This window comes from Mobula birostris, chromosome 1, assembly GCF_030028105.1.
Source record: "Mobula birostris isolate sMobBir1 chromosome 1, sMobBir1.hap1, whole genome shotgun sequence".
Taxonomy (NCBI): domain Eukaryota; kingdom Metazoa; phylum Chordata; class Chondrichthyes; order Myliobatiformes; family Myliobatidae; genus Mobula; species Mobula birostris.
The window spans coordinates 140,759,219-140,776,439 of record NC_092370.1 but is presented as its reverse complement, the minus strand read 5'-3'; the positions used below and the strand labels follow the sequence as shown (position 1 = coordinate 140,776,439).

Below are 17,221 nucleotides of genomic sequence, written 5' to 3'. Positions count from 1 at the left end.
CTTTTAACCAGTTTAAATGTCTTATTTCTATTTCTCACTGCTTCCTAACAATTATCATCCCACCATGGTATTATTCTCTTCTTTATTCTTCCTTTACTTTTAGGAATGGATTCTAATGCAGCTGATATTATACCTTGTTTTAATATGCTGTCAAGTGTTTCTACATCCATTCCATCACTGACCTAACTTATATATCTATCACTTTTTTCCAGAAACTTCTCCCAATTAGCTTTCTCAAGGATCCATTTCCCACCTGTATTCTCTGTGACCAATGAGGCAGAAATATTTATCTTGCACCAGATTGGGTAATGATCACTCCCTACAGTTCCTTCTTGGTACACTAACCAATCACACACTGATGCAATGGAGTTTGATACTAATGTAAGATCAAGCACAGATTCTTTACCTGTATTAACGTCAATTCTAGTACTACTGCCATCATTTAGGCACACTAAATAGTTCTCATCTAGCAACTCCTCTATTACCTGACCATTGATGTCTGTTCTGTCACTCCCCCATAATACATTGTGTCCATTAAAATCCTCACACCAAACAACATTACTTCTATTCAGCCCTTTTATCTCCTCAAGCTTGTTTAACTCTAGTCTTTTGCATGGATTATAATAATTCATAATCACCAACTCTTTCCTTTCAGCCCATACTTTTATTACCACATACTCTTGTTCACTTCCTATACCTAGTATTCTATAAGGAATACCTTGTTTTATATAAATTGCACATCCTCCTCCTCCCCCCTCTCTCTTGTTTCGCCTTACTGCCACATAACCATACAAAACAAAATCCAAATTAGGCTTTAACCAGGTTTCCTGGATACACACAACATCTGGCTTTTCTCTCCTACTAGCTATAAACTGCTTGAAATCTTGTCCACTAGCAATCAGGCTTCTTGCATTCCATTGAAGTAGTAAAATTATTAGTAATATCAACACACACATACTGCCTCTTGTCTTGACTGTACCATCGTTTACTTCTTCACATTTTAATCCTATCATACCCAAATGGTGCTCTGCAGCTTTCACAATAATCTGAATCCTTTCAGTTTTAGATTTGATTTCATAAGTTGCGTTTACCACTCCTGTTATAAAGGTCACCAATTTCTTCTTCTCTATCCATGCACTCTTCTTATCTTGCCTTTCTTTAGCTGCCGCTTGCTCTTTGCTACACCCTCCCTCATTCATTTTCTTCTGTCCTGCCAACTTGACTGCCTCAGCATTTGAGACTTTTTCCTTCACCCTTATCTGCTGCACCTCCACCTCTTTTTTTCAACACTTCACATCCCCAGTACGCTACACTATGTTTACCTCCACAATTACAGCACTTTGGTCTCACTCTCTCCACATTTTCCATATTCATGTTCCCCACCACACCTTGCACATCTTCCCTTTCCTTTGCACACTTTGGCCACATGCCCAAACTCCTGGCAATTGAAACACCTCATAGGTTTTGATATAGATTCTCTTACACATTATCTTAGAAATCCAAAATATAACTCCTTTGGAGGCACCATATCCTCAAATTCTACCAGAACAGTTTCAGTCTCCCTTTTCTTTGCTCCCCTTGTCATTCTTTTCACACTCTTCACTGAACCATTCCTCAGTCTCAAGTTCTCCACTATCTCCTTCATATTAACACTGAGGGGAACCCCGGAGATCACCCCCTTGCAACCATTGACCCTTTGTGCTCCAAATCTTACAACCCTGGGCACTTTGACTTTCCCAACATTAGTCACCTTCATTGTCTTCTCCATTTGCTCTTCATCTTTACATCCTATCAGCAGGTTTCTAACTCCTAAAATTCTTGCATGGTTCACTTCCCCTACTTGCCCTCTGATAATTTTTGTCGGCTTAAGCGGGTTCATTTTATTTACTCCCCCTTCCCCCTCAAATCTTAACATTACATTTAGCAATTTTGCCCTCGGGCCCTTCTCCTCAACTTCTCTTCCCTCACTTTCTGATCCACCTACACTAGACCCACCTCCTTTCTTTCTCTTCCAAACCTTCACCTTCCTGTTTCTTAGTCCCTCTCCCCACCTCTTCCTACTCAAACTCCATGCTGTTGCTGTCACCATCAGCCTCCCTCCCTGCCATCTTATCAGAGTTTGCAAGGAACCGTGTGCGAATATCGTTCCGGACCTATACAGGCCATCGGTCAATATTCCCACAGGATGTCCCCCACAACACCCCAGCAGTTCCAGCACCTCAGTCTCTCCCAGCAACCATAAGCAGCAACCAGCCAATGTCCAACCGCCAGCCGGAACTCAGCCAGCACTCCGCCAGCCAGCACTCCGCCAGCCAGCAACTGAAGCTGAACCAAGGAGCTATTTGAGTAGCCAGCCCAAAATGTGAATCAACTGCCTCAATTAGAGCACCCAACAGTAAAAGTGAAAACCAGAAAACCTGGAATAAGGAACGATGGACCGGACCATGGACTGGAATCCGGACTTCATGGACCAGACCATGACAGAAATAGAGATACGGAGGAATTTCTTGGGCTAGATGATGGTGACTCTGTGGAATTCATTGCCACAGACGGCTGTGAAGGCCAAGTCACTGAGTATATTTAACGCGGATGTCGATAGGTTCTTGATTAGTCAGGGCGTCAAAGGTTTTGGGGGTGAATGCAGGAGAATGGGATTGAGGGGAATAATAAATCAGCCAAATTGGACTGGCAGAGTGGACTCGATGGGCTGAATGGCCAAATTCAGATTCAACAGTATGTCTCATGATCTTCCATTCCAGTCTAATGATAGGGCCCAGCCTGCAGCGTTGACTTTTTTTTTCTCTTCTCCACAGAGGCTGAGTTCCTCTAGCATCTTGTGTGTGTGGTACACTGCATTTCCAGCATCTGCACAATCTCTTGCATTTAAGAAAGCAAAAGGTAACTTGAGGTAATGCTGAGTGATACAGGTATTGCAATTAATATGTAATGCATTTTGTATTGCCTGTACGGACTGAATATGCAAAGTAATTAAAGGTGACCTTGAAAATGCTGGTGTACAGGGGGAATTTCGGGTGCAAATGCATGGTTTCCTGAAATTGGCAACACTTGCTGAAAAGGGTAGTGAAGAAAGCGTTTAGCTTGCTTCTCTTCCTATGCAGGGTTATTGAATTTAGGAGCTGGGACATAATGTTGCACCTGTGCAAAATATCAGTTACGCCACACTCTGAATATTTTAGACTCTTCTGGTCACCACACTATAGCAAGTATGTTCTAGTGCTTGAAAGAGTGCAGAAGAGATCCACCAGAATGTAGTCTGGAATGGAGGACTTTAGTTACAAGGAGAGATTGGATAGGAGGGAATGGTGCTCACTGGAGCACAGGAGGGTGATGGTTGACCTTATAGAGATTTATAAAACCAAGAGGGACGTAGACAGTGTAGATAGTGTTTTTTCAAGGGTAGGAAAGTCTAAAACTAGAGGACATAGTTGTAAGGTGAGAAGGGAAATACTTCAACAAGGTCTGAGGGGCAATTTTTCACACAAAGGATGATGCACCACTATTGGTAAAGGAAGTTGTCCTGGTTTCATGAATCTTTTGCCCATCACCGTTTTACTGAAAGCAAAATAAACATGTTAATTGTGATCCAAATAGCAATTAAACAGTGAGAAATATGTCATTGGAGTTGGAGGATTTGATGGTGAAACTGGACTTTTTAATTTTGTTTAAAAGTCCAGACATTTTGTTAAAGACTGAAATGACTGCTTCAAAACTCTGTGTATCTAAATCTTTCTTTAAGGGACCTGAAATTGGCCGTAACACCCATCTGTGGCTGACCAAGACTTTTGTGAGGATTCTGTGCCTTTCTCCATAAATCCTATGTTATCACAATATATCCTGTTACTTTTGAAGATGGTGCGCAAATCCTGTGGAACTGTGCTATTTAATTCAAATTGTCTCCTCTTGTTTATTCTGTCAAAATATATCACTCAACAATTCTCTTCTCATCCATCTCACAGTTTTAGGCAATTGGCAGAAGAACTAAAAGAAAGATGACAAGAAAAAATTTGAGACAGGAATCGTCACTACATTTCGAAAGCATCTGGATGAGCAGCTGAAGAGCCCCATTACCCACCAGGCAATTGGCTGGCAGCTAGGGAATTGAATTAAACTGAACTCTCTTTATGGCAGCATTAACATGATAGGTCAAGTGGCCTCCTGTGCTGCAAATTTCTGTGATCCTGTGAGAGTGCTATGGCTATTGTCAACAGGCAAGTGTAATGTTGAATTCATACCAATGAGGAAAATGAGAAGATTGCTGGAAAAGTTACTTGGGGGTGCAGGGATGGCTTTAAATGTAAGTGTAGATATGATGCATTGAATGGTTGGATTAAATATAGAAATGTGGAAGCTGAGCACAATAACGAATGCCAGTAACATGATGAAGGATCCCAGTCACCCTGCAGCTGGACTATTATCAGGGAGAAGGCTACGTAGCATCCATGCCAGGATCACCAGAGTCAGTTACTTTCCTCAAGCATTAAGGCCGATCCACTCCTCCACCAACCAACCCACCCCTCCACACCCACCAACACTACTATGTCATTTCCTGTCAGTCATCTTATGTACAGACACTGCTGTGCCTTGCATCACTTTATGGGCATACAAGCTATCTTATGTATTTATATTTATTGTGTTTTGTTTATAATTCTTTATCTTATTGTGTTTCTTTTTGTGGTGCATTGGATCCAGAGTAACAATTATTTTGGTCAAAGCAACACACTCAAAATACTGAAGGAATTCAGCAGGTCAGGCAGCATCTATGGAAACAGATAGTTGATGTTTAGGGCCAAGACCCTTTTTCAGGACTGAGGAGGAAAGAGGAAGATGCTAGAATAAAAACCTGGAAGGGAAGGAACCTAGCTGGAAAGCGATGGGTGAAGCCAGCTGGGTGGGAAAGGTCAAGGACTGGAGAAGAAGGAATCTGACAGGAGAGGAGAGTGGACAATAGGAGAAAGGGAAGGAGAAGGGAGACCCTGGAGGAAGTAATAGGCAGGTGAGTAAAGATAAAAGGTCAGAGTGGAGAATAGAGGAAGTGTGGAGTTTGGAAAATTAGGTTAGTGGAAAGAGAATCAATATTCATGCTATCAGTTTGGAGGCTACCCAACCGTTAATGCTTGTGTGCTGGAAATGACATTAAACAATTTTGAATCTTCAATCTTGGATACTGAGGACAGGTGATGGAAAGACAAGAAAAAAGTATCAGGAGTCAGAGTCAGTGTCTGGGTGGTAAAAAGATTTAAAGTTAAAGATGGAGCTAGGATTTGGAAGCTGATATAGTAACTGAGTTATTAATAGTGAGCACTAGTCATAGTCCACAACCAGTAACTCCTCCTATACATCATTATATATGGACATAAAATTTGAAGAATGGATAGGAATACATTCATTTAACACAAAGCAATGTTTTAACTAACCTGCAGGTTGCTATTTGAGCGCTGAGCTCTGCATCTTTTTGTCTTTAAATTACATTGTGAGAAACAGTCAAAAAAGTTGCAGTCTTCATCTTTTGTACAATTTTGTTCAAGGATGTCACGCATTTTGGGTTCAAAAAAAGCCATGTCCACATCTATTGCAACAACCTAAAACAGAAAGATGGAGATCAGGAAGTGTTTCCAAAATAATATTTGAAGTAAAAATTAATAATGCAACATATTGTACCTCACTAATGTTTCTCTTTGATGAAATAAGTTTACTTACACAAATCCCAAAAGGACTGGCAATGCCATTATTAGTCATTAATGCAAAACTCTCCAGTAGCACTCCTCTAATAGGAACATTAACACATCAGATTTGCGAATTTGTAATAACATCAAGAAGTTTGACAAAATGTCACATCTGCACAGCAAAGAGTATCCTGATTGGTTGCATCATGGTCTGGTATGGAAACACCAATGCCCATGAATGGAAAAGTCTACAAAAAGTGGACACAGACCAGTCCACCACGGGCAAAGCCTTCTGCGAGGCCATACTCTCTTCTCGCTGCTGCCATCAAGAAGCAGGCACAGGAGTCTTAAATCCCACACCATTAGGTTCAGGAACAGTTATTACCCTTCAACCAACTTGCTCCTGAACCAGTGTGGATAATTTCATTCACCTCAACACTGAACTGACTCCACAGCCTATGGATTCACTTTCAAAGTCTCTACAACTACTGTTTTCAATTTTATTTATCCATCTATCCATTTTATTTATATATACACAGTTGCTTACTGTTTGTCAGTCTTTGCATGTAGTTTTTCATTGATTCTATTGTACTTCTCTGTTTTGCTTGCAAGAAAATGAAACTCAAGGTAGTGTATGTGACATATGCGTACTTAGGTAATAAAGTTACTTTGAACTTTGAACTCCTGTAGGTGGCAAGACTCCCATGCTCATCTCTGACCCAAGCATCAGCACATTAGCCTTTATAAATCAAGTTTCGAGTATAGGAGTTGGGGCTGTTGTGTATTTAATATTTCAGTAATATTGTAAGTACATGGTTTGATTAAGCATTCTTTGGTGCTTAACCAATTCATTATGGGTTATATGTAAAAGTACATGAATGACTTATGTCATCATAGCACCATAATATTACCATGCACCTCACTAGAAGTGAAGAATGAAGTAGAGACACACCTCCTGGCTCTGTTTTTTCTTTCAAATAGTTTTGTGTTTTGGAATTACAAAACATAACAGGGGTGTTACATTGAAGTTGCATACGATGTTGGTGAGGCCAAATTTGGAGTATTGTATGCAGTTCTGATTACCTACCTCCAGGAAAGATATCAGTAAGAATAAAAGAGTTCAAAGAAAATTTACAAGGTTGTTGCTAGGACGTGAGGACCTCAGTTATGGGGCAATGTTGAATAGGTTAGGCATTTATTTGCTAGAGTGTAGGAGAATAAAGGGAGATTTGATAGAGGTGTACAAAATATGAGAGGAATTAATAGGGTAAATGCAAGCAGCCTTTTCCCACTGAGGTTGGGTGAGACTAGAAATAGGGGTCATGAGTTAAGGGAGAAAGGTGAAATGTTTAAAGGGAACATGAAGGACAAGTTCTTCATTCAGAGGCTGGTGAGAGCGTAGAGTGAGCTGCCATCAGAAATATTAGATATGTACACTGTATGAACATGTAAAAGAAATTTAAATAGGTACATGGATGGGCAGTCTCTGGAGGGATATGGTTCTGGTGCAGGTCAATGGGACTAGGCAGAATAATAGTTTGGCATGACTGGATGGGCTGAAGGGACTATTTCTATGCTCTGGTGCTCTATGACACTGTAAGTTCAGAACTTTTCTAAAAACTAACTACTTCCTTTAATTTTCAAAATTGTAAAAAAGCATTAGGATAAAACACAAGCATACTCCCATATTTCCATATTATGTGTTAAACATAGAAGGGGGCCATTTAACCAAGCATGTCTATGTATAAACACACATTAATGTTATTAAAGAAAAATTAATATATAAAATGATTATGTAAATTAACTCAAACTTATCTTTGTATTTTGTCACCAGCTCCTATCAAATGAGTGGTAAAACCATTTTTTTTCTAATGTTTCCTTGTGGCATGAAAAGAGGTTAATTGGAGCACTAATTCTATGCAGGTTTTCAAAGCAACCTCATTCCTCACCCTATCGTCATGATCTTGCAAGGCCTTCAACTCCTCACCCACTACTCCCTGGGTTAGAAAAGAACTCCACATCTCCTTTGAATTTTCCCCTTCTCACTCTAAATACTACTGACTTAAATGGTCAATTCACCAACCAGTCAACCTACCTATGTGATTAAGGTGTTGGAGAAAGCAAGAGCACCCAAGAAATATCCTCACCATTGCAGGGACAATATGCAAACTCTACATAAACAGCATCTGTGGTCGGAATTGAACCCATATCACCGGAATTGTCAGACAGAGGCAACACTTGCTGTGCCTCTAGGCATCTGATTCCTCCACGGATTCTAATTTTGCACATGTTTAGGGAGATTATTCTGCTTAAATAGTGATGAATTCTCATTAATTGATATTTTCTTCACTTATTATTTGCATGATTATCCTCTTTTGCAGATTGGAAGTCTGTCAGTCTTTATTATGTGTAGTTTTTCTTCATTTTCCTGCAAGAAAATGAATCTCAAGGTAGTATATGGAGACATATAAGTACTTTAATCATAAGTTTACTTTGAATTTCATCAGGATAGAAATACTAGAGCACATTCTTGGAAAGTGCCATCAGCAGCTGATAGTAACATCGGGTTATTCATGTTTCTAAGGACGTTCTACAGTAACCGTCAGTTACACAACAAAAATGTTCGTGATAACGTGGGGACTGCTGATAATTCTCTGCAAGAACCATGACTTTTATTTGAAGCTTCTGGTTTAGTTTTGCATGGGCAGAAAGTTGGGGCAGAAGTTATTCTCACATATTGCTTACTGCAGTCCACTGGACTGTCATGACCACCGGTAAGCCAATGTTTGGAGTGGTACGCCAGTGATTGAAGTGAATGGATTTAGTTTTTAAATGCTTTTGTCATTCATCCTTGACTTATTCACATGTAAAAACATTTGAACATGCAGGTGTGCTGCGGACACAAAAATGGAGAATCTCGGTTTGCCAGGATGCTGCTTGGATTGGAGAGCATGTCTTACGAGGATAGGTTTACCAAACCATGGTTTTCCTCTTTGCAGTAAAGGAGGATGAGGCACGACTTGATAGAGGGGTACAAGATGATGAAAGGTATTGATTGAGTGGACAACCAGGCAGTTTTTCACAGGGCAGAAAGGACTAATAATAGGAGGCATAATTGACATAATTTTTTATGCTATTGGAAGGAAGTATCGGGAGAATGTCAGAGATAGGTTTTTTACACATTGTGTGTTTGTTGTTTTTGGATAAAGTGCCAGAACAGCAGAGCAGTATCTGGACTCAAATTCAGTTCATGCTTTTTATCTAAATCCATATAAGAGCATAGAATATGGACTAGTACAGCACAGGAACAAGCCCTTCAGCTCACAATGTTGTGCTGAGTCAGCTAAAAAGTAAATTAAAAAAACCCAAAGTCCAATCCCTCCTACCTACATCATGTCCATATCCCTCCATCTTCCTTACATTCATGTACCTATCTAAAGCCTCTAATGTGTTTGCTTCTACCACCATACCAGGCAGTCCAGGTATCCACCACTCTCTGAGTAAAAAAACTTACCCCTCACATCCCCTTTGAACCTACTCCCTCTCACCTTCAATGCATGCTCTTTGGTATTCGAAATTTCCACTCTGGGGAAAAGAAAACACCCTGTCTACTCTATCAATGCCTCTCATAATCTTACAAACCACTTATTTATCCCCGGTGGAATTCTACTGTCCACCTCTTGGCAAAGTACTTTAGGAATGAAAACATGGTTATGGAGAGGCCAAAGGAAAGATTTGCAATGGTAAGGTCCTAAGGGAGGGTCTCTGCTCAAAATGTGGACTCGTCTCATCTCCATAGCTGCTGCCTGACCCACTGAGTTATTATAGCATTTCATGTAAGTTGCTAAGGTAGTTTTAGGAATGGGAATTAATCTATGGAGGTGAAAAACCAGTCCACGTTTTGAGCAGAGAAGCTGGTTTGTTCTCATAACAGTGAAGTGCAAGACATTTGTCAACAGTCATGAAAAGAAAACATTTAAAGACTTTACATATTGAAAATTTGTCTCTAGTGCCTATAAGGAGAAAGAGATAAAAGTTTACGTCATTGGCATAAAAGCCACGTGATACACAAAAATAGTTAGAATATTGTGTGCAGTACCTAATAGTATAGATGATATAAATTCAGTAGTGATATTCAAAAGGCAGTCAATCAATGAACCAATTAATCAAATAAATAAATAAACGGATGGATGAATGAACGAACAAATGAATAGATTACTAAACAAGCGAATGGAGTGAAAGATGCTTGAGATTTAGGAAAGGAGTAGGGGGAAAGGGGTTAAGTCGATTGCTCTTACTAGAGCAAGTGCAGGCCCAAGAGTTGTGGGACCTGATACTGAGCTGGAATACTTTATAATTCAAGATCATTGAACAGTTTGCCTACACCTTAGGATCCCTCATTATCAGAGAGCCACTACTTTTTCAGCAAACAGTACCTGAGTCAAAAAACCCTTAGTTTGGTGACCATGACCATTTGTTTTTGCCTTGTTGGATTCTTTTCCTGCTGCGTCTCTAAATTTCTCAGGCACTTCCCATCCTGGCTACATCTCACTCACCAAGGGCCAGTGACAAGCCAGCAATATCCCAGTGGTGTTCACTGGTGACAGTAATTCACACGAGAGACTATTTACAAGTTGATGAGTGCGTGTGTACCTGTGCGGGCATGCATCTGGGGTTGTAGTTTTGTGTTTATGTACCCATGAGTGTGTTTGAATATTTTGTCTGTTTCATTTTGTGTGTACTGCGGAAGAGTCTTCGGCACACGTATAAAAAAGCCAGAGTGCCTCAGATTTTGTGCACAGTATCATATTTGTCAACGATGAGTGGAGAGCGACTTTGAAAATCTGGCGAGAGCGAAGGATGTTGGGAATGGTGAGGATGGATTTCCACAGGAGGGTTGTGGGACAGTTGGCAGAGAAGGAGTGTCAGGGGTAGTGGGGTATGGTGGAGCAGGTACAGATCCACCAGCCTTGAGACACCAGGCAAGGTCAGTTGTTTCCAAACAATTGGTTTATTGATCATTGCAAAATGTCTCTCTGATCCTTCCCACTCTTTCCCCTTGCCCCAACCATGATTCCCCTCTCCCTGCCCTCTTCCCACTCTCAGTCCACAATAGAGACCCATATCAGGATCAGGTTTATCATCACTCACATATGTCATGAAATTTGTTTTTGCAGCAACAGTAATAAAATACTATAATAAAATTATTATAGTATTGTGCAAAAGTCTTAGGCACCCTAGCTATATATGTGCTAAGACTTTCGCACAGTACTGTATGTGTGTTATTTATGGTGCATATTCATATTGAGCCTGTGAGTATGTTTGCATGTGTAACTAAATGATGCTTACTATGCTTTCTTTTATATGCCTGTTTTTCTTGTATTTTTGTATATGATTAGTTTTGTGTTTGTGCATGTCTATGTTTTTGTATCCCATTTGTTACGTAATGTATCTTTCCACATCATCTTTTTCTGGATGTGGGGATTGCTAAAAGACCAGTGTATTGTGTTCATTCCCTCGAGAAGGTGGGGTTGAGTTGCCTTCTTTAACCACTGCAGTCACTGCGGTAAGATCTGCTATTTGTGCTGGAGGACAGTGATTCCAGGATTTAGATATGGTGATGATGAAGGACTGGCAATTTCCTTCTAAGTCAGGATGGTGCGTCCCTTGGTGGGGAACCTGCAGGTGATGACATTCCCCTGCCCTTTGTCCTTCCTGGGATGGATGGTGCAAGTTTATGAGGTGCTGTTGGATTAGGCCGAGCAAGTTAGACCAAAGGGCTTGTATGTGCTGTGGTGTTCTGTGTTCTAGGTAGTTGGTAAACACTGCAGCCATTTTGTGACAGTAGTAGAGGAGATGAATGTTTATAAAGAAGATAGAATTTAAAACAGTACAGCACTGGAACAGCCCTTTCGCCCTTGATGTTATTAAATTACTAATCGAATGCCTGACTAAAACTAATCCCTTCTGCTTACACAATGTCCATATCCTTCCATTCCCTGCACATTCATGTACCTATCTTAGAGCCTTTTGAATGCCTCTATTGTGTTTGCCCTCGCCATTGTGCCAGGCGCAGCAATCCAGCCACACACCACTCACTGTGTAAAATTACTTGTCCCACACATCTCCATCTCTTATGTCAAATGCATGCCTTTCGGTATTAGGCATTTCAGCCCTGGGGAAAAAAGATGTGGACTGTCTACTCTGTCAACGTCTTTCATAATCTTATGAGCGTCCATCAGGTCTCCCTTCAGGCCCTGCTGCTCCAGAGAAAACAACCCGAGGTTGCCCAGCCGCTCCTTGTAGTATATGTCTTCTCATCCATGAGCATCCTGGTAAACCTCCTCTGCACTCTCTCCAAAGCCTTGACGTCCTTCCTATAATGGTCTGATCAGAACTGAATGTAATACTCCTGATGTGGCCGCACGAGAGTCCTATAAAGATGTAATACCTGACTCGTGAACTCAGTTCCATGAGTAATAAAGACAAGCATGCTATTTTCCTTTTTAACCACCCTATCAACCTGTGTTGCCACTTTCAGGGAAATATGAGCTTGAACTCAATGATCCCTCTGATCATCAATACTGTTAAGGGTTTTGCCACTAACAGTGTACTGCCTCTTTACATTTGATCTTCTAATGTACAATACTTCATACTTGACTGGGTGAAACTCCATCTGCCATTTCTCTGTCCATATTTACAAATGATCTGTATCCCACTGTCAGACTTCTGCACCAACCACAACACCACCAATCTTCATATCATCTGCAGATTTACTAACCCACCCATCCATGGTTTCATCCAGCCCATTTGTATGCAGTATATCACAAACAGCAGAAGTTCCAGTACAGACCTCCAGCCAGAATAAGTCCCGTTGACTATCTTGGCATCCAAAGTTTCCCGGCATTGCTTTCCTTCTTACTGGTACATACCTGTCCTCTACTCGTAAAGTTGGTTCTTTAAACACCCCTCACATGTCAGATATGGACTGGCCAAGAAATGGCTGTTTGCAATTAACTCTCCCTAGTTCCTGCCTGGGCCAGCTGGTGGTGTAGTGGTATCAGCACTGGACTTCAAGGCTGAAGGTCCTGAGTTCAAACCCAGCCAGGTCCCAACCTGGGCAACAGCAGTATCTGGGCGGAAGAAAGGCCTGGCAATCTACTTCCGTATCTTGCCATGAAAACGCAATGAGGTCACGAAGAGTCGGACACAACTGAGCAACAAAAGTTCCTGTCTAATGCTCTCATAATTTGCCCTGCTCTGATTTACTTCTCTTCCACAAGGTCTATGCTTATCTTTAAAACTTAAAGAGTTCTCACTGTCCTTCCACTTAAAGGTGGCTCACCTGGCCAGGTTCATTACCCAACATCAGGTCCAGTACAGCCCCCTCCTTTTGTTGGACTATCTATATATTGATTTGAGAAACCTTCCTGGATGCACCTAACCAATTCTAACCCATCCAATCCTCTTGCATTAAGGAAATCTCGGTTTATATTAGGAAAACTGGAGTTACCCACCACCATGACCTTTTTGTTTTAACACCTTTCCCAAAACTATCACATATCTATTCTTCAGTGTCTGTGGACCTCAGGTTGGGAACCCCTGGTTTAGAAAGATTGATGGGGAGCTAATGAATTAGACTATTTGTTCTGAACAGCAGAGAGCTTTTTAAAGAATTTAATGGGTAAGTGGGGTGTTTCATTACATTCCTGACTTGTGCACTGTAGATGGAGGAGAAGCCTTGGGTGAGAGGAGGTGAGTTATTCATCACAGCATACCAGAGCCAAGTGACCCTTGGGGGCTGCCCCCAGCACAATCCTCAAAATAACACATTCACTCTATGTTTCAATATGCATGTGACAAATGAAGGTTTACCTTTGTAAGTGCTGTTTAATAACACTGTCAACATTAACTTCCATAATTTTGCTGATTATTGCAATAGAGTAATTGGGCAGGAATTAGCCGGATGGGATTTTTCCTGCTACTTGTCAATGGGACAAATTTGTGCAATTTTCTCCATTGTCAGCTAGATGTCAATACTGTGACTTTATTGCAACAGCTGGGCTAGAGATGCAGCTATTTCTGGAGCTCAGCTCTACAGTAGCAATGTCGCCTGGTCAATGGTCTTTTGTGTGTCCAGTACTCTCGGACATTTCTTGACATTGCATGGAATAAGGTCATAAGACATAGGAGTAGAATTAGGCCATCTGGCCCATTAAGTCCACTCCGCCATTCCATCATGACTGATTTAATATCCCTCTCAACCCTATTTTCCTGGACTGTCCCCATAACCTTTAATGCCCTTACTAATCAAGAACCTATCAACTCCCGCTTTAAATATACCCAATACCCTGACCTCCATAGCTATCTGTGGCAGTGAGTTCCACAGTTTGACCACTCTCTGGCTAAAGAATGTCCTCCTCAGTTCTCTTCTAAAGGATTGCCCTTCTATTCTGAGGCTGTGCCCACTGGTCCTAGACTCTCCCATAACAGGAAACATCCTCTCTATGTCTACTATATATAGACTTTTTCAATATTTGACAGGAATGAATTGAATTAGCTGGAGAATGATTTCTGTGATGGAGAGGACTTCAGATGGAAGATGGATCTCCTGTCTGAAAATGATTGCAAATGCAGCTTTTCTCAAACAGAGGCTAATCCTAGGTTAAATGTTCAAATAATAGCGACTTTGCTGTTAATTAATATCTAATTAAGTGAATATATTTATTCTTGCTCAAAAAGGTGTAAGGACTGTTCCTGCTCCTATATCTCCTGTTCAGTTCAGACACAGCAAAGTGTTGAGCAAATCAAAGCATATGGGAAAAGAAACTAACTTCATAAGTCTTTATACCCAAGTAAGTAAATTGATTTCTTACAATTTTAAAAGGAAGGTTAGTATTAACTAATACTAAATTATTCAAAGGAAGAAGTTCACTCTTATGAAAGTTAAGTTTATATCCTGAAAACTGATTAAAGCAGGAGAGTAAAGGAAGTATGGAAGGCTGTCGCAAACAAGAGAAATCTGCGGATGCTGGAAATCCAAACAACACACAGAAAATGCTGGAGGAACTCAACAGTCCAGGCAGCATCTGTGGAAAAGAGTACAGTCAACGTTTCAGGCCGAGACCCTTCAAGCAGGACTGGAGAAAAGAAGATGAGTGAAGTTAAAAAGTGGGGGAGGGGAGGGGTGAAAGGTGAAAGGTGGAACTGGGAGGAGAGGGGTGAAGTAAAGAGCTGGGAAGTTGATTGGTGAAAGAGATACAGGACTGGAGATGGAGGAATCCAATCAAAGAGGATAGAAGGCCATGGAAGAAAGAAAAGGGGAGAGAAGCGCCAGAGAGAGGTGATGGGCAGGCGAGGAGATATGGTGAAAGAGGGAAAAGCCGATGGGCAATAGTGAAGGGAGGGTATTACCGGAAGTTTGAGAAATCAATGTTCATGCCATCAGGTTGGAGGCTACCCAGGTGGAATGTAAGGTGTTGTTCTTCCAACCTGAGTGTGGCTTCATCGCGACAGTGGAGGAGGCCATGGATAGGCATGTTGGAATGGGAATGGGAAGTGGAGTTAAAATGGGTAGTCACTGGGGGATCCCACTTTTTCTGGCAGATGGAACGTAGGTGCTCAGCGAGCTGGCTTCCAAATCTGAATCGGGTGCCACACTGGGAGCACCGGACACAGTATATGACCCCAACAGAATCACAGGTGAAGTGTCACCTCATCTAGAAGAACTGTTTGGGCCCCAAAGTGGTAATGAGGAGGAAGTGTACTGGCAGGTGTAGCACTTGTTCTGCTTGCAAGGATAAGTGTCAGGAGGGAGGTCAGTGAGGAGGGACGAATGGACAAGGGAGTCGCGTAGGAAGCGATCCTTGTGGAAAGCAGGGGGGAGGGAAAGATGTGCTTGGTAGTGGGATCCCATTGGAGATGGCAGAAGTTATGGAGAATTATGTGCTGAATGCGGAGGTTGGTGGGCTAGTGAGTGAGGGTAAGAGGAACCCTATCCCTGGGAGGGTGGCGGGATGATGGGGTAAGAGCAGATGTGCTTGAAATGGAAGAGATGTGGTTGAGGGCTGCGTTGGTGGTGAAGGAAGGGAAGCCCCTCTCCTTGAAGAAGGTGGATATCTCCTTCGTTCTGGAATGAAAAGCCTCATCCTGAGAACAGACGTGGCAGAGGCGGAGGAATTGAGAGAAGGGGATGGCGCTTTTGCAAGTAATGGGGTGGAGGAGCTGTAGTCCAGGTAGCTGTGAGAGTCCATGGGTTTATAATAGACATCAGTAGATAAGCTATCTTCAGAGATAGAGACAGAAAGATCAAGAAAGGGGAAGGAGGTGTCAGAAATGGACCGGATGAATTTGAGGGCAGGGTGGAAGCTGGAGGCAAAGTGGATGAAGCCATTGAGTTCTGCATGGGTGCAGAAAGCAGCACCAATGCAATCGTCGATGTCACGTAGGAGAAGTGGGGGACGGCCACCAGTGAAGTCTTGGAACAGAGACTGTTCCACGTGGAACAGTCCCTATGTGACTCCCTTGTCCATTCGTCCCTCTGCAATAATCTCCCTCCCGGCACTTATCCTTGCAAGTGAAACAAGTGCTACACCTCTATCTCCACACTCACTGTGATTCAGGGCCCCAAACAGTCCTTCCAGGTGAGGCGACACTTCACCTGTGGGTTTGTTGGGGTCATATACCGTGTCCGGTGCTCCTGGTGTAGCCTCTTGTATATCGGTGAGACCCAACATAGATTGGGAGACAGTTTCACCGAGCACCTACACTCCTTCCACCAGGAAAAGCCGGAACTCCCAGTGGCCACCCACCTTAATTCCACTTCCTATTCCCATTCCAATATGTCAATCCATGGCCTCCTTTACTGTCGCAATGGGGCCACATTCAGGTTAGAGGAACAACACTTTATATTCCAGCAGGGTAGCCTCCAACCTGACGGCACGAACATCAATTTTTCGAACTTTCAGTAATGGTTACCCCCCCCCCTTCACCATTCCCCATCACCTTTTCTGTCTCTCACCTTACCTTCCCATTGCTTCCCTCTGGTGCTCCTCACCCTTTTTCTTTCCTCCATGCCCTTCTGTCCTGTGCTATTGGATTCCCCCATCTCCAGCACTGTATCTCCTTCACCAATAAACTTCCCAGCTCTTTATTTCACCCTTCCCCGTCCCGGTTTCACCTATCACCTTGCATTTCTCCCTCCCCTCCCCCCACCTTTTAACTCTACTCCTCATCTTTTCTGTTTCTTCAGTCCTACTGAAGGGTCTCAGTCTGAAACATCAACTGTACTTTTTTTCCATAAATGCTGCCTGGCCTGCTGAGTTCCTCCAGCATCTTGTGTGTGTGATCTACTCCTTTCTGAATTTCCTGTACTTTCTCAAGTGCTTGTGTGCGTATGCATGTGTGTGCTGACATCTGAAATTCAGGAACAAAGGCAAGAGTGGGTTATTCAACCCATTGAGTCTTTCTATTGGATAGTCACTGAGCTGTAATTCCCAGTTCCTTGTCTTAGTTAAATATCTCTCAATATTCTTAGT

General features: G+C 42.1%; 1 protein-coding gene across 3 annotated transcripts in view; it reads right to left on the bottom strand.

Annotated features, from left to right (window-relative positions):
- Positions 1-17,221, bottom strand: part of dipk1c (divergent protein kinase domain 1C) — a 43,114-nt gene that overhangs the window by 11,787 nt on the left and 14,106 nt on the right. For all 3 annotated transcript variants that reach the window (XR_011888116.1, XM_072274529.1, XM_072274593.1), the window contains exon 3: positions 5,436-5,600. Coding sequence is in view for 2 of the 3 variants with exons in the window: in XM_072274529.1 (XP_072130630.1) it covers positions 5,436-5,600 (165 nt within the window). In the remaining variant the exon portion in view is untranslated. The remainder of the gene's footprint in view (positions 1-5,435; positions 5,601-17,221) is intronic.